Source organism: Dasypus novemcinctus, chromosome 9 (assembly GCF_030445035.2).
Source record: "Dasypus novemcinctus isolate mDasNov1 chromosome 9, mDasNov1.1.hap2, whole genome shotgun sequence".
Lineage (NCBI taxonomy): Eukaryota > Metazoa > Chordata > Mammalia > Cingulata > Dasypodidae > Dasypus > Dasypus novemcinctus.
Genome location: NC_080681.1, coordinates 115613377 through 115629651, shown reverse-complemented (window position 1 = coordinate 115629651; position 16275 = coordinate 115613377). Strand labels below are relative to the sequence as shown.

Genomic DNA, 16275 nt, shown 5'->3' with positions numbered 1-16275 from the left:
TGGCCCGAATCCAGTGGGGAGGACACTGGGCCAGCCGCCAGCCGTGGTGGGGGCCTTTGGACGGCGGGGGAATAGAAAGGGACTCCGGGACCTCCGCGGGCTCGCTGCGACCTAGCGTGAAAACTGGGACGGAGGGGGAGGATGGAGAGGAGAGCATCAAAGGGGTTCGAGTCTGGTGGGGTCAAGGAAGCGAAGATCGGGCGGTCCTCAGGCACTTCCAAGGCCTAATGGGCCGGTTAGTAGCTCCCGCGTACCCGGGCTGTCCCCGATCTCGCCTCGCCTCGCCTCGCCTCACCTTTCCCTCCTCAGCTCTTGACCATCTTTCGTTCTCTGCGGTCCATCCACCCTAGCCGCTTTTGCCTTCTTGCAGTACAGCATCCCATAATTAGCCCTTTGTACTTAGAGTCCTTTCTGCCTGGAATGTTTATGCCGCGCTTTTTTCGTATGGCAGGCTGACTCCTCGATTGTCACCTCTTAAAAGGCCATACTTGACTACACACTGTAGTGACGTCCGTCTCATCCTGATTCTCCAACATTTTCATTCTATAAATATTTAGGGACTTGCTAGCACTTCTGGCATTTTCTAGGCTTTGGGGGATACCGCAGTACATCGAATTTAACATTTTAGTAAGGGAAAAATATACCAAAAATTGAGTAGTTTGTCAGATCGTGATGAGTTCCATTGAGAAAAAGTGGGATAAACAGAAGTAGGAAACGTTTTTGCATAATGTGATTAGGAAAGGCCTCTCTGATGAGGTGACAAGCAGAGTCCTGAGGAATGGAAGTGAGCAACCCAAAGAGTTATCTGGGAGATTGGTGTTCCACATACAAGGAACAGGTAGTGTAATAAAGACCTTGAAAGGGGGTCATGCTTACCTGTTCTGGGTCCTAAGAATGTGGGGCTTTAAGTGGCTGGAGCAGAGTGAGCTAGAGTAGGAGTTGTGGGGGAGGAGTGGACAGAGTGGGCAGGGCTTTATAGGCCTTTGTAAGGAACTGACTTTCATACCTGAGTGGAAGGGACAGCCATTGGTAAGCTTTGAGGAGGGAAGTGACTTTTTTTTTCCTGAAGTACCAGGGGCCAGAGATTGAACCCAGGACCTCGTATGTGATGTGAAAAGCTAGTGTTCAACCTCTGAGTTGCATTGACTCCCCTGAGTTGGTTTTTTCATTTGTGTTTGTTTTTTTTTAAGATTTATTTATTTTATTTATCCCACGCACACACACACCCCTTGTTGTCTGCTCTCTGTGTCATTCGCTGTGCATTCTTCTGCGCCTGCTTGTCTTCTCTTTAGGCAGCACCAGGAATTGAACCCTGGACCTCCCATATGATAGAAGGGAGCCCAATCGCTTGAGGAACATCCACTTGCCTTTTTCATTTGTTTTGCTTGCTGTTTTAGTTTTTTCTAGGAGGCACGGGGAACCAAACCCAGGACCTCCCATGTAGGAAGCAGGCACTCAACCACTTGGGCGACATCCACTCTCCAGTAAATTTGAGGATCTATTTCTGAATACTCAATTCTATTCCATTAGTTGACGTATTTATTTTTATGCTAGTACCATGATGTTTTTACCACTGTAGCTAAGTAATATGGGTTTTTTTTTGTTTTGTTTTGTTTTGTTTTGTATTAGGAATTACTTGTGTTTGAAGGTAAGGCCTTGTACGTGGGTGGCAGGTGCTCAACCACTGAGCTCCATCCACTCCCTTATTTACTTTTTTTTGTTTTGTTTTTGTTCCTTATTTACTTTTTTTTTTTTTTTTAGATTTATTTTATTTCTTTCCTTCCCCTTCCCCCTGCCCCCGGCCCCAGTTGTCTGTTCTCCGTGTCTGTCTGCTGCGTGTTCCTCTGTGTCTGCTTCTGTTGTTGTCAGCGGCACAGAAATCTGTGTTTCTTTTTGTTGCGTCATCTTGTTGTGTCAGCTCTCCGTGTGTGCGGCGCCATTCCTGGGCAAGCTGCTCCCTCCTTCACGCTGGGCGGCTCTCCTCACAGGGCGCACTCTTTGCGCGTGGGGCTCCCCTGCGCAGGGGACACCCCTATGTGGCACGGCACTCCTTGCGCGCATCAGCACTGCGCATGGGCCAGCTCCACATGGGTCAAGGAGGCCCGGGGTTTGAACCATGGACCTCCCATGTGGTAGACGGACACCCTATGTTCCTTATTTACTTTTAAGTAATCACTAGTTCTCTTGTTGAGAATAGTGTGGGGAATGTGGAGCAGAGGACAAGGATGGAAGCAGCAAGGTCATCGTTTAAGAGAGGGAGATGATAAGCTGGACTAAGGTTATAGCAGTGGAGATAAGTGGCTAGCTCTATTTTGTGTACTCTTCCTTGCTGCACTTGCCACTCGTTGGTATGATTGCCTTTCTGTATGCATGCCTTGTGAAGAGGGGTTGTGTCTGCCTTTGAATGCCAGGCAGGATGCATAAGAGCTGGACCCTTCCTGGGGCCACCCAGAGCTTGGTAGTTGGTGCCCTGTTGAGTGTTTGTGGAGTGATCTGATTCTGTGAAAGGCGCTGGTCAGTTCTGGCAAACACCAGACTTCTTGATAAGGGGCAAATTGGACCGTAGCTCTCAGCTAGGCTTCCAAATGGGGGAAGAAAGTAATGGGTCTCCAAGGCCATCCAGTTTTGTCTCTTATTTCTCTTCTTTTTTTTTTTTCTTTGTATTAGTTTCTTTAACCAAAACTGCCAAGAAAGGCTTAGAACTGAAACAGAATCTGATAGAAGAGGTAAGAGCTTGTCCAATTTATTTTTCTAGAGCTTATGTTTAGTTTATAGGCCTGTTGACCAAGAGAACATACTCTTAGAAAACATACCAACCTGCTGAGTTAGCCATTTTTCCTGCTGTGGCAGCACCAATAATGGCTACCACAGCAGTGTTTTCCAGCTTTGACTGAGCTCTTGTTATGTGCCCTACACTGTACAACTGGGTGTTGAATATGTATTATTTTGTTCCATCCTCATAACTTACTAAGATAGTGGATAGAGTTAGCCCTACTTTGCAGTTTGGGATAACTGAAGCTTATTATGGAAGCTTGTTAGCTTATCCAGTGTCAAAAAGTTAGGGAGTTTAGGTACTATGCCCAGAGTCACTTAGTTTAAAAAAAAAATCCTGTGGAGTTACCAGGTATGGGTCACTGCAAGGCTGTACTCCTCACCAACCACCCACTGTCCACACTGCTTCTGACCTGCCAGCCCTAGTCTGCAGGCCCAGTGAGAGCAGAATGTTCTAGACAAAGATTCTTCAAGGTCATGGCTGTGGCCAACTGTTTGGACAGAGCAGTGCCTAGGAGCCACCTCCCCATATATGTAAATAATGAGCTCCTGTATGTCTCCATTTAGCAGAAGTTACACGCAGGTGGATGTGCATTTGTAGGTCATTAGCAGTTATGGCCAAAGCAAAGAGAAGTGGTCATTACCACCCCTGGCCACAGGTTCCTGAGAACGACCATGGGATCTTGATCCATGGCACATCTTTGCATGCACTTTGAAATCACATTTGCTTTGCCCCAGGAGAGCCCTGTAATTAGTGATACTGGTTTCAGTAATGAGGGTGAGAAGGTGACAACCAATTTAGAACCCTATAGCTCTAAAATTCCATAGTTCTAAGGGACCAGAAGCATATTCCTTTCACTCTAGGCCCAGAGTATTGCCCAACCCATGCTGCCCCTTTAACTCCAGAACCTCATGAACTGTCCCACAGCTTCGGAAATGTGTGGACACATACAAGTACCTTTTCATCTTCTCCGTGGCCAACATGAGGAACAGCAAGCTAAAGGACATCCGGGATGCCTGGAAGCACAGCCGGTGAGCAGGCCTGGGAAGAGGGCCTTCTGGGTGAAGAAGGGGCAGGCTGCTCTCAAAGCGTAGGGGCCCTTGTTGCCTCTAGGGCGGGTCACACGAAGGAAGCCCCACTCAGGGCACAGCACAGGGTGCGACCTATTGGCTGTTAGGGTCCTGCACTGAGCTGCTAGAGGAGCAGGGTCTTGGAAATTGCTCAGGACCGCTTGAGCAGTGATCCCTTTGGGAGAACTGACTCCCGTAACCCTGAGATCTGGTTCTTGGAGGAGCAGCACCTCAGTTTTAGAATGTCAGTCTGTACCCGGGAGCACAGATAGTAGCCCAGGAAGAAGCTTCCCAAGACACATGTCAAGTTACTGTCTTTTGGCTGGAATCAAAGACAATTGTGGATGATGACTCTGGTTGTCTCTTTGTAACCAGCTCTGTGTCAGACTATTAAAAATGCCCCTTTGATACATCCAGACAGAGAGAGGAGATGATTAAATAATACAGTGTGCTTGGAGACAAAACACTGCATGTGCCAGGGCCTAAGGGTGGGATATGATGAATGGGGCTGTGGGCTGGGGACAGGACACATGGGCAGGCTGCACAGAGGCAGTGTGAACCTCTGTCTACACATCCTCCAGCATAACCGCCTGGGCCTCGCCTCGACTCAGGTGCTCCCATGGGGCTGGAGCTGGTTTGCCCGTAGCTGAGGGAAGGGCTGGGCAGGGCACTTCCTCTACAGACCCCACTTTTTCTTTGCAGGATGTTCTTCGGCAAAAACAAGGTGATGATGGTGGCCTTGGGGCGAAGCCCCTCTGACGAGTATAAAGACAACCTACACCAGGTGAGTTGCTGGGCCGGAGTTGGGGGTGGTGGGGGAGCGGGTGGCCGAGTGAGCCTGTCCTCTATCCTGAGACAGGCACCCCAGCCACCTGGCCTGGCTTAAAACTCTGAGCTCCCCTTAACCTGCAGACCTAAGGAGTAGCATCCTCACACCCTACTAACCCATGCTATGATAACAAAACAGAGTCTTTAGACATTGCCAGGTGCCCCCTGAAGGGCAGAGTCACCCCCCCACACACACACACACCGTTTGAGAGCCACTGCTCCTAATGTGAACCAGCCAACCCTGCGTTTGTTTGTAGGTGAGCAAGAAATTGAGGGGTGAAGTTGGTCTCCTTTTCACCAACCGTACTAAACAAGAAGTAAATGAGTAAGTGTTTTTGAGGAATGGTGGGGAAATGGTTAGAGAAGGCTTGGGGGAAGGAATAACACAGGGAATTTGTGTAGCATCAAGTAGGGCTATTCCTCAGCCTTGTGGGCTTTTGGGCTCTGACCAAAGATGGCTATCCTGTCCTGCAGCACAAAGCTCTGTGCTGGCTGCCCCCACTGTCCCACTCAGGAGGAGGGTGGCGGCAGGCACCAGTCACAGACCCTTTCCAGGCCAACAGCTAAGCAGGATGGATGGGGAGGGGAGACCCAAGGCCACAGAGCACGTCTTAGAGAAATCAGAAACTTTACCTCCGGCTGCTCTTTTCCCTAAGGTGGTTCATGAAATACACAGAAATGGACTACGCCCGAGCTGGTAACAAAGCCATCTTCACAGTGAGCCTGGATCCCGGGCCGCTGGAGCAGTTCCCTCACTCCATGGAGCCGCAGCTGAGGCAGCTCGGCCTGCCCACTGCCCTCAAAAGAGGTATGGGGGACTCACCAGAGCAGAATGGTCCAGGGGCACAGCCTTCCAAGCCCTTTGCATCCCCTCTCCCTTTTCTGGCTAAACAAGTTACTTCCATGAGCCTCCATTTTCTCACGTGAAAATGGGGTAAGGATGCCTGTGGCATCATTGAGGATACACATGGTAATTTTCAGCCAGAATTCAGCACTTAATGGGCACCAAGGGAGGCAGCCGCTGTCCCTGGCAAACCACAAGTGGCTGGACACTGGCTGGCTACCCACTGCCCTAGTGTGTGTTAGAGCTTGGGGAGGACAGGTGGGCAGCCTGGTTCCTTCCAACCCTCAGCACTGGCAGAACGTGCTGGTGCTTGCTCTGGGCAGATGTAAGAGCTTGGCGTCTGCCCTGCTGCAGGTGTGGTGACCCTGCTGTCCGACTATGAGGTGTGCAAGGAGGGTGACGTGCTGACTCCAGAGCAGGCCCGCATCCTGGTGAGTCTGACCACTGAGGGCTCTCTTCCTGCCGTCTGGGGACTGGGAGATGAGGGTGGGGGTGGGGAGGCAGCTGCTCTTCTCTCCTTGCTGAAAACATTGACCTAAGCTTCTGAGTACACCCATCCCTCCTGACTCTGTTCCCTTGGCCTCATGCAGAAGCTTTTTGGGTATGAGATGGCTGAATTCAAGGTGACCATCAAATACATGTGGGACGCACAGTCTGGAAGATTCGAACAGATGGGAGATGACTTGCCAGAGAGCGCATCAGAGTCAGCAGAAGAATCAGAAGATGAAGATAGTGACTGACTGGGATGCTTGGAACTGAGGGCCTCCCACCAGGTCTGGGCTCTTATCTCCCCCGGGCCATGCAGGGCTGGTGCCCCTCTGGGAGGGAGCAGCTATCTACTTTGCTGTGGATGAAGGAGGATGATAGGGACTGACAGTTTCTGTAAAGAATCAACCTGCATCTGCAGGGTTTCTCCCTGTAGACAGCCAAAGGGACTTTTTTGGGGGGAAAAGGACCTTAGGATGTGTGCTTGTGTCTGGATTCTCAGGATGCCCTAAGTTAAGCTTTTACTACTGGACTATCAATTTGACTTCCTTGGTCTATATGCCTATCCTTTTGAAAATACAATAATATCTTGATTACCAAAGGTTTATACTAACATTTGAAACTGGGAAGTGTAAGTCTTCCAACTTTGTTGTTCTTCAAGATTGTTTTGGCTATTCTGGATCCTTTGAATCTCCATATAAATTTTAGGATCAGTTTGTAAACTTCTATGGAAAAGCCACCTGGGATTTGATAGGAATGTTTTGAATCTATAGCAGCTCAATTTTGGGGTGCTTTGTTGTACAAGAGATAACTGATACACCACCCCTCTTGGGGGAGCATCCATTTTGCTGTGGATGAAGGATGGTTTCCGTAATAGCCAAAGGGGTGCTGATGCAAAGTACCAGAACTCTTTCGGCTTTTATAAAGGGTATTTATTTGAGGTAGAAACATAGAGTTACCAGGCCCTAAAGAGTCCCCCTCAAGGTACCGTAAGAGGCACTTTCTCACCCAGAGTCTGTTGCCACGTGTGGATGCAAGATGGCAGGTGATGTCTACCAGGGTTCAGCCATTCTCCTTTTCTTAAGGCTCCATGGTCCCAGGTTCTGGTCTCAGCTGTAGGCTGGCGTAAGGATTGTCACTTGCCCTGGGGCTCGTTTCTTTTTGCGCACAGCTGCTCCATTCTCTCCACAAGGTCAGCTGTAGACTATCAGGCTTCTCTCTCTTCCTGGGGCCCTGCCTGAGGAACATTCTCTCTTCCTGCATTTACTTCCTCTGGGTGTTTTATCAGCCCAAGAGGGTTGGGAATCAAGGCGGACTCATTCTAATGATGTAGCTGGCTCAAAGCCCTAATCTTAAACATAATTTAATCAAACTTCTCGGCTGAATCTAATACAATCAAAAGATTGTCAAACCAGAGGAAAAGACCACTTTACGAATATAATCTATCTTTCATTTTGAAACTCATAAATATTAAACTGCCACAACTTCTTTCTGTGAAGGATAAAATTTTATCTGTCTTTTCTAGACAATAAGTGGAAAATTTATTCAAATGAAGAGTCTTCAATTTGTGCTTTTGCCTGGATTTCCAAGTTCAGCCCCTTCGATCATTTCAAGAGACTGCGGAGTGCTGGCTGCTGCCTACCCTACTCCCCAGCTCCTCCCAGGCTGGACTTAAAATGTTCCACAGCCTCCTGGGAGGTTTCACTCATCTTAGAAAAGCCTGAATGTTATATTTTGCCCAAACTGTCTGCTAAGTTTTTAGTATTTACTTCTGAAGAAGAAAAATCAACCTCAGGGTCTCACACTTTTTCTCTTCTATTTAGAAGGGAGAAAGCTGCCACAGGCTGCACTGTTAAAATGCCAGGCTGGAATTCAGGACTGAGGAGACCCTCAGGAAGGCGGGTGGCCCTGAGGTCCCCCACCACCACCTTTCCCCTTGAAGGCTCCAGTTCATACTTCCGGCCCTTTCTCAGCAGGCTCCCAGGCAAGATGGGAATCAACCTAGAAGCAGCAGAGGAGACAGGTTCATAGGAGTCACTCCAGGCCTGGGCGAAGCCAGGTCAAGAGCCTGCTTTATTCAGACAGGAAATGCCCACGCAGTGCTCAGCCACGGCCTTTATACATCACGAACGCAACAGGGAGGGAAACAGAAATCTAAAAAAGCATTGCACAGACAAAGATTAAATTCAGGAAAGACCACCCTAAATCAGCTTAAGGCAAAAATTGGTCAAGGTGAAAAAACTGAAGGCATTTGAGAAAGAGCCTTTTCCAGACGGAGCCAGGACACGGCTCAGCGGAAGTAGTTGGGGCACTCGTGGGCAACCAGGTCCCAGCCTTGATCAAAGGCCTCCACCACGGCAGGCTCCAGGGGCCCTTCGTCAGACGCTGTCAAGTTCTCCAGCTGCTCCAGGCTGGACATGCCCACGATGACCGCATCTCCACGGGCACCCTATGGGGCGGGGGGATGGCCAGATTCCACGCAGTTCTGAGCACAGGGACTGCAGTCACACGCCCCGCCCAGCCCCAGCCCTGCCAAGACTTAGGATCTAGTGTTTGTTTATAACTTGTTATAACTTGTGTAGGTCCAGAGGAATTTAAGGTGATTTCTGCAGTTGTAGCTATCTGACGCTAAACCCTATGTTCTTGCTGCCACTGATTGAGTTGCTTTGCAAACTTAGCTTTGTTACTTAACCTCTGAGACTCAGTCTTCCCTGTTTTCCAGAGTGCTTATGGGAAAGCACTTAACTCCTATTTATTGAACACCTACTATTCTGTTAGTGGAAAAGGGTGAAGCTTGAGTAGACATGGGTGACAAGAAATAGGAAACTCCATCTCCTGACAGAAGAGTAAGACTAATGGGTTTTGAGTTAAGCTGTGTTAAATCTCTACCCTTCCCCCTTAATAGCTGTGTGAACCCTTGTTTCCACATCACTAAAATCTGGATAATCGTATTTCATAAGCTAAAGTAACAAATCCATGTTTGCCAAACCCTCATCCCAGGCACTTAGTTAACTGCTAGTGTTGTAGAATTTGAGAGAGGTTCGATTATTTGAGTATAGAGAGGCCAGGATTCAGGAATGATTTTGAGAAGGAAAAATGGTTTATTGATGGCTGCCGGACTCTGGAGCTTTCTGTTTGAATTCCGAGCCCTGAACAAGATTTTTGAATCCCTTTTATACAGAGAGGAAAGGCCAAATGGTCCCTTTGTTTCAGCTCTCAATAGGCTTCAATTAGCATATATATCTTCCACATCCTGGTAAGCTTTTAGCATGGACTTCAGACATTCTAGGTAAGCTTTTAGCATATTTAGTTTGCATTTCCCCTAAATACTTAAAGTTGCATTGTTAAACTGTTTCCTGGGACTGGAGTCCTTGCCATTGTTACCAAGGGCAGGACTGCAGCCTCTTACCGTCACACCCACAAGTCAGAGAGCTGTTATCTCTGAAGAGACAAAGAGCCTCCCACCCACAGCCCACATCACTAGAACAATGGAAGGACTGCCCCTGAGAACTGGAACCAAGAAACTTCAGAGGAAAAGACAAGAAATCATCAGGTAAAGGTATTGCTGGCTCCCCTAAAGGGCAGAAATGGAAAGCCAGCGGCGGCCGGATACCTGGAGCTGAGAGTGGTGGTACATCCAGCGGAGGGCGGCCGAGGCCATGCTGGGGGCGCTGGTGCCATAAGCTGCCTGCAGGGCTTTCTCCACCAGGGCGATGTCCTGGAAGTGGTGCTCCTTCCAGAAGCTGGCACAAGGGGCGAGTTCAATGGGGTTTAGGATCACGGAAGTCACCGTAGTGACCGTGGCAGAGCCATCCCGGGCAGCAGCCCCACTCCACGCGGACCACAGGGGCCGGGTCCTCTCCCCCAGTGGTTCTGCTTTACTGGGGAGCAGCACCTCCCAGGAGGGTGCTTCCTTCACAGGGCTCCAATGACGCCTTTTCTCCGAATAATTCACAAAGCCTGCCTTTAGTGAGTGGAACAGGTGGCTCATACATGAGGGAGGACTAGGCCCGAGGCTCCCCAGCTCAGTCCAGGGAGCGTCCCTTCCCTCTGGGCAGGTGGTAAGTACTTCTCAGGGAAGAGCTGTGATTTGGCAGACCGGGCGGGCGCAACGTCCAACGAGCCTCCTTTCCCTACTTGTTGCAGAATTTGAGAGAAGTTCAATTATTTGAATATAGAGAGTCCAGGTCTCAGGAATGATTTTGAGAAGGAAAAATGGTTTATTGATGGCCGGCCGGACTCGGGAGCTTTCTGTTTGAATCCCAAGCCCGAACAAGATTTTTTAGTCCCTTTTATACAGAGAGGAAAGGCCAAATGGTCCTTTTGTTTCAGTTCTCAATAGGATTGAATTAGCATATATTTCCACATCTTAGTAAGCTTTTAGCATGGACCTCAGGCATTCCATAAGCTTTTAGCATATTTGCTTTGCATTTCCCCTGAATACTTAAAGTTTATAGACCTTGCATTGTTTAAAAAACTGTCTCCTGCTCACCAAGGGCAGGACTGCAACCTTTCATCATCCCACACCCACAAGTCACAGATAGTTTAGGTTATCTCTGACGAGACAAAGAGCCTGCCACCCATGGCCCACATCATACTGAGGCCCCATGGAAACTAGAAATATCAGTGTTTGGTGTTTGCTGCAGGAAACAGGCGACGTGGTTCTGGGCAGCAAGGGAAGGCCCTGACTGCCCACCCCCACCACCCAGAAAGCAGCTGGAGGGCTTCTCCAGTCCAGATACGGGGGACCCCACTTCATCGACCCTGACACACCTGTCCCCAACTCACCGATTCCTGTAGATCTCGGCCCAGCTGTTCCCAAAGAAGCGGCCCACAGGCTGTTTCTTGTCCTTGTCCTCATACTTGTACTTGCCGGTCAACAGGCCCCCTGCAGGAGGGCTGCAGTCAGGTCCCCTGCTCTGACTGCTCCGGAGGACACATATCCTCCAGGGCTCTAGGTTGAGGGAGGGAGGACACAGCCCAGCCTCTTGTGGACCCTCCCTGCTTCCTGGGCTGGGCCAGGAAAGCCCTCCCACCCCAGGGCGGAGCCTGGCCCAGGGCAGCCCATACCAGCCAAAGGGTTGTAGGCATAGAACCTCAATCCAAAGTGTCGGAGGCAGGGGAGGAGTTCCGTCTCCACCTGCCGGGTGGTGGCGTTGTACATGCCCTGCAGGGAGAGGGGTGGGCTGGAGAGGGTGACATGTCAGGGAAGGGACCCCTTCCTTTCTCAGTTCAAACCTGCCCGGTCTTCAGCAACTATTTCTAAAATCATTCATGGTGGTAAGGGATGGGGAGGGGGTCTCGAGCCCAAGGAAGGAAACCAGGCCTGGATTTTCTGTTCCACATATATTGGTGAGCTTAAACAGTGGACTGGATACTGGATTTACAACCACAAGCATCTGACAAGGTCTCTACCTCTAAGAGATATAACAGTAAAGGTAAAAAAACGACAAGTTTCATGATCAAAGTAAGTGTTCAAAAGTTTATCCAAACATAAAGACTAGAGGCCCTCTGGGGAGGAATTGTCTTGAGACCAGAGCACTTTTTTGAAATCTGAGAGCTTGGAATCTATCCTGAGGACAAGGAGGACCCATCACCAAAAGGCTGTCGGCAGGGGAGTGGCTGCTACAAGGGGACATCGGCTGCGGTTGGAGATAGAGGAACCTGAGGCCCCTGGAGGCTGGTGCCTCTTGCCTGGCCCTCACCTGGTACACAGTTGGCAGGACCCAGCCGTTGTTCCTGCAGAGGGTACAGATCTCGGCCACCTCCCAGGCAGCGTAGTTGGAGAGACCAAGCTCCACAAACTTGCCCTACAGGGAAGGGGCTGCAGTCAGAACCCCCCACAGCCCAGGGGGCCAGAAAGGGGAGACTGGAGAGGGGCCCCAGGAAGAGGGGTCTGCCCCCAGCTCCACCTGGGGCCCACACTGGTACCCTACTTCCTCGGATAAGGATAAGCCAAGGAGAGGAGCCGCAGACCACCTCCTGGAGCTCAGGGGGCCGCCCTCACCACCTGGTGCAGCTGGTGGCAGGCACGCAGGGTCTCTTCCACGGGGTCCGGCGTGTGCAGGTAGAAGAGCCCGGGAGCACTGCAGTCGTTTCAGCGATGTCTCCAGCTGGGCCTGGACACTGTCGGGCTTCCGCGACTTCCCTTCCAAAGGGTTGGCCTTGGTAGCGATTTTCACTTAGAGGAAGGTGGAATGGTTAATAGACTTTTATAGCCATGTACCTGGGCTGAATTATGTAACTTCTCTGAGCCTCAATTCCCTAAACTGAAATGGGGGTGTCCTCCTGGGGAGGTCATGAGGATTAAACAGGGTCTATGAGCATTCCAGAGCGCGGGATCACGAAGTCAAGAGGCAAGAACAACCGAGTAAGCAGGAGGTCCTACCAGCAATTCTGTGTTCAAGAGCATAAACTCCAGGGCAGGAAGCGGTGGAAAGCAGACAAGAGAAGGGCACACACCTGATCCCAGAGGGTCTCAAAGACCACCCATGGAATCTGGACATAATCATGCAGGCCGTTCACAATTTTATGTCAGGATGTGAACCTGCCAGCTAGGTAGAGTTGGAAATTCACTCTGGCTGCAGTGCCGAGAAAGAACTGAAGGAGGCAGGCCTGGAGGCAGGGAGGCCAGTGAAGAGGCTGTTGCAGGAGTCCAGCAGAGATGCAGCCTCCTGTTCGTGGCCAGGGCAGAGGCCGAAGACAGATGCGCAGAAGGTAACTAAAGCTCCCTGCCCTTCCAGACTCAAGAGCTGTGCACATGCCTCTTGGAGGACACGGTCCCATGAGAACAGCCAGTGCCTGCCATCCAAGCAGTGTGGAGGTGTGTTATCTTAGCACCTTTCCCTCCCCTAGAAAGAATCCCAGCTGCCTGGACGGCTGGCTGAGCAGAGGGTCTTCTCTGAGCTTCTCATGCATGGCAGCGTCAAATCGGCAGGTCAGGGAGGAGGCATCAGATCACTGGGATAAGGGAGAGAACAAGTTTCCCAGCTTCTCCTCCACATCTCTCCGTCCACCTCCCACCCCCACCCCGCCACCATTCTTGGTGTGAACTTTGCCTGTGATCTGATCTGAGGATTTTGATCCCATTAGCCTCTGAGCTCCCCGAGAGTGGGTCAGTCACTTTCCCCTCTATGGTCCCATGACAAGGGCTGGCACAGAGTGGCACAGTGCCTATGGCATTGCCAGAGCGCTCCCTGATAGCCAGAGGTAGTACAAGAGAACAGGGCAAAGTCTAGGGCAGAGTAAAAGAGGTAGAGTGTAAAGAAGCACAGATCTCCCAGCGACGCAGGACTGGGCTGGGGTGGGTGCTCACACTGAGCCGGGGGTGGGGTGAGAGGAGAGCGCAGGACCCCGGCTATGGGCAGCTGGCAGGGTGGGAGGGGGGCTGCACAGCTTTGGAGACCGGTGGCCCAAAGAGGTGCAGCAAGAAAACAAAGTGGGTAGGAACCGAAGGGTTCAGCTTGGTTCCGGGGTGAGCCTGGGGGGTTCCCGAGCTGCAGCCCCCCAAAGGGGGAGAGGGGAAGAGGGTCAGGGTGAATCCCTGGGGGTCCCTGGGTCCGAGGAGCTCTGAGGGTTCACAGAGCTGCAAGGTGGGCCACTAAGCCGTCTGTCTTGACTACGGACGGGCAGGAGCGGGAGCCGGTGCACCGCCGGGGCCGGGCGTTACCTTTGCAGTCACTGCTGCCCAGCCGCAGCCCCAGGTCGCCCAGGATGCTCTCGGACTGGCCCTCGCTGTACACGAAGACCGTGTCCAGCTCCGTGTGGCCACGATCCAGAAATGTGCGCACGGCCGAGGCGCTTGCGGGCGCGTCCAGGATGTGGTGCCCGATCTCCATGGTGCCCAGCACCGTGGCGGCCCGAACCAGGGCTCCTGAGGCAGCTCGAGGCGCTGGTGGCGGTCGGGAGGTGGGCATAGCTGCGGGACGAGCCACACATGGCCCATCACGAGGCGCGCAGCAGACAGCGGTCCACGGAGCGAGAGGCAGGGCTCAGCAGAGGGCGCCGCCTGCGCGCTGGAGCGCCTCAGGCCCCGCCTGCCCCTGACCCCGCGGAGCCGCAAGTTTGTTCGGGGAGCCGGGGAGGAGCTTAGGGAAGGAGCGTGGGGGAGGGGCTTAAGGAAGGCGCTTGGGGAGGAGCGTGGCGGAAGCGGGGGCGGTGGGGAGGGGCGCATTTTCTTGGGAGCACATGCTCGGCGCGGCAGGGACCGTCTGCCAAGTGCGCGCGTAAGAGGCGGAGCCGCGGGATGTGGCTAACTGGGGCGGGGAGGCGGCTCAGGTCAGGGGACCCAGGGAGTGGGGACTCCTCCCCGAAGCCGGTCGGTTGCCGTGGTGAGCCAGACTAGGGCCGCCCCGCGGCTGGGCCCGGGACTGCTGGGGCGTCCTTTCCAGGTCTCCGCCCCTCCCCCCCCCCCCCCCCAGCCTCTTCTCTGACTCGTCCAGGGGCTCTAGTCCCTTCCTTCTGGCGCGAGATCCTGGGGCGAGGCCCGGCACCGCGGGTGGATGGCCCCGGGGGTCCATGCTTCCGGCGCCTCCATCCCAGGAGCTACCAGCACGGCCTCTTGGACCCGCCAAGAAGGGAATCGGCGCCTGGGTCCCCTGCCCACCTCCTGGTCCGGGCCCCTGCGCTGCTGACGGCTTTGTTTTCCCCTGGTCTGGCCAGCGGGGACCCAGTGCCTGTCCCGCGGCTGCCCTGTCATTATCCTCGCCGAACCGGCGGCCGCGCTGGGCTGATTCAGGGGGAGGGAGTTGTGACTGAGACCCGCAGGTCTGGAGTGGGTGGTTTCCCCAGGTCGGGACCTTCCTTCTGCTGTACTCCCCAGGTGTGCCGGGAGGGGAGCCCATGGCCCCCTCCCGCCCAGTACCTAGGGCAACTTTCCCAGTGTGTACATGGCCAGTGTGAACAGGCCTGGGTTTGCAAGTGTGAGGACTGGCCAGCTTTAGCAGGTCTGGTCCTTCAAGCCTTACTGAAGGCTCCTGGGTGCCAGGACCCTGCGCGGGCTGCAGTGAGAACAGTAAGAGCCAGCCCTATTCCCAGCCAGCGCCTCCCCTGTGCCAGGCACCATTCTAAAGACCTGGCCGGAATGATCTCTTTCACCTCTTGCGTTATCCCCCATCATACAGCTTAGAACCCGAAGCTCAGGTACTTGCCCAGGAGTTTAGAGCTTTGAGGCATCAAGCAGGTCAGGTCCAGGGTTGCTCAACCCTGGGCCATGGGCACTCACACTAGAGCTTTCATTCACTCATTGATTCGTTCATTCTACATTTTGTGAACCTTTACTTGACCTAGTATGTCTGGGCTGGACCTGCTCACTGCCTTCAAGGTATGGGGGACTCACCGGAGCAGAAGGTCCAGGAGCACAGCCTTCTAAGCCCATTGCATCCCCTCTCCCTTTCTGGCTGAGCAAGTTACTTCCATGAGCCTCCATTTTTTCATGTGAACATTGGGTAAAGGTGCCCATCGTGCCATTGGGGATAAACATGGTCATTTTCAGCCAGAATTCAGCACTTAACGGGAACTGAGGGAGGAGCCGCTGTCCCTGGCAACCCACAAGTGGCTGGACACTGGCTGGCTACCCCCTGCCCCAGTGTGTGTTAGAGCTTGGGGAGGACAGGTGGGCAGCCTGGTTCCTTCCAACCCTCAGCACTGGCAGAACGTGCTGGTGCTTGCTCTGGGCCAGAAGTAAGAGCTTGGCGTCTGCCCTGCTGCAGGTGTGGTGACCCTGCTGTCCGACTATGAGGTGTGCAAGGAGGGTGACGTGCTGGCCCCAGAGCAGGCCCCCATCCTGGTGAGTCTGGGCCGCTGAGGGCTCTCTTCCTGCCGTCTGGGGACTGGGGGCTGGGGGAAGGGGGGTGGCTGCTCTTCTTTCCTTGCTGAAAACATTGACCTGAGCTTCTGAGTACACCCATTCCTCCTGACTCTGTTCCCTTGGTCTCATGCAGAAGCTTTTTGGGTATGAGATGGCTGAATTCGAGGTGACCATCAAATATATGTGGGACGCACAGTCTGGAAGATTCGAACAGATGGGAGATGACTTGCCAGAGCACATCTGAGTCGGCAGTAGAATCAGAAGATGAAGATAGTGACTGACTGGGATGCTTGCAACCAAGGGCCTCCCACCAGGTCCGGGCTCTTTTCTCTCCCGGGCCATACAGGGCTGGTTCCCCCCCCCCCCCCCCCCCATTTATTTTGCTGTGGATGAAGAAAGAGGGGGAGGATGGGGTCTGACAGTTTCTGTAAAGATTAAAGCTGCATCTGCAGAGTTTCTACCTGTA

The 16275-nt window shown here is 52.6% G+C and overlaps 3 protein-coding genes across 10 annotated transcripts in view; 2 read left to right on the top strand and 1 right to left on the bottom strand.

The window, feature by feature from the left end:
* Positions 1 to 11468, top strand: part of LOC101433852 (mRNA turnover protein 4 homolog) — an 11665-nt gene extending 197 nt beyond the window's left edge. The window contains exons 2-9 of one of the 6 annotated variants that reach the window (XM_071217751.1): positions 2668 to 2726; positions 3637 to 3804; positions 4546 to 4627; positions 4929 to 4996; positions 5328 to 5479; positions 5870 to 5946; positions 6106 to 6288; positions 7527 to 11468. In XM_071217751.1, coding sequence (XP_071073852.1) covers positions 3755 to 3804; positions 4546 to 4627; positions 4929 to 4996; positions 5328 to 5479; positions 5870 to 5946; positions 6106 to 6255 — 579 coding nt within the window. In that variant the 5' untranslated portion in view covers positions 2668 to 2726; positions 3637 to 3754 and the 3' untranslated portion in view covers positions 6256 to 6288; positions 7527 to 11468. Of the gene's footprint in view, positions 1 to 32; positions 236 to 2667; positions 2727 to 3636; positions 3805 to 4545; positions 4628 to 4928; positions 4997 to 5327; positions 5480 to 5869; positions 5947 to 6105; positions 7497 to 7526 lie in introns of those variants that run through there. The other 5 variants (XM_004457439.5, XM_023588460.3, XM_058304274.2 and 2 more) reach the window with 5 other exon arrangements.
* LOC101433417 (aflatoxin B1 aldehyde reductase member 2-like) lies at positions 8026 to 13991 on the bottom strand. The gene is given in 8 exon segments (XM_012524728.4): positions 8026 to 8450; positions 9615 to 9744; positions 10790 to 10889; positions 11072 to 11168; positions 11707 to 11811; positions 12009 to 12081; positions 12083 to 12182; positions 13671 to 13991. Coding segments are annotated over 8 exon segments (1011 nt in total). The 5' UTR covers positions 13918 to 13991; the 3' UTR covers positions 8026 to 8291.
* On the top strand, positions 13273 to 16275 carry LOC101434567 (mRNA turnover protein 4 homolog). 3 transcript variants are annotated; one of them, XR_011649741.1, is made up of 3 exons: positions 13273 to 13304; positions 15712 to 15788; positions 15943 to 16275. XR_011649741.1 is itself a non-coding variant. In XM_004457441.5 (3 exons), exons 1-3 carry the CDS (start codon positions 14247 to 14249, stop codon positions 16051 to 16053), a joined length of 273 nt encoding a protein of 90 aa, XP_004457498.1. In that variant the 5' UTR covers positions 14208 to 14246; the 3' UTR covers positions 16054 to 16275. The 3 variants fall into 3 exon arrangements, 1 of the variants encoding a protein (XP_004457498.1); XM_004457441.5 differs by lacking the exon at positions 13273 to 13304 and adding an exon at positions 14208 to 14331; XR_001118555.4 differs by lacking the exon at positions 13273 to 13304 and adding an exon at positions 14278 to 14391.

Coding starts and splice junctions, on each gene's coding strand:
- LOC101434567 (XM_004457441.5), top strand. CDS start 14,247: ATGTGGCTAACTGGGGCGGGGAGGCGGCTCAGGTCAGGGGACCCAGGG. Junction 14,332..15,711: donor GAAGCCGGTCGGTTGCCGTG/GTGAGCCAGACT, acceptor GCCCTGCTGCAG/GTGTGGTGACCCTGCTGTCC. Junction 15,789..15,942: donor CAGAGCAGGCCCCCATCCTG/GTGAGTCTGGGC, acceptor GGTCTCATGCAG/AAGCTTTTTGGGTATGAGAT.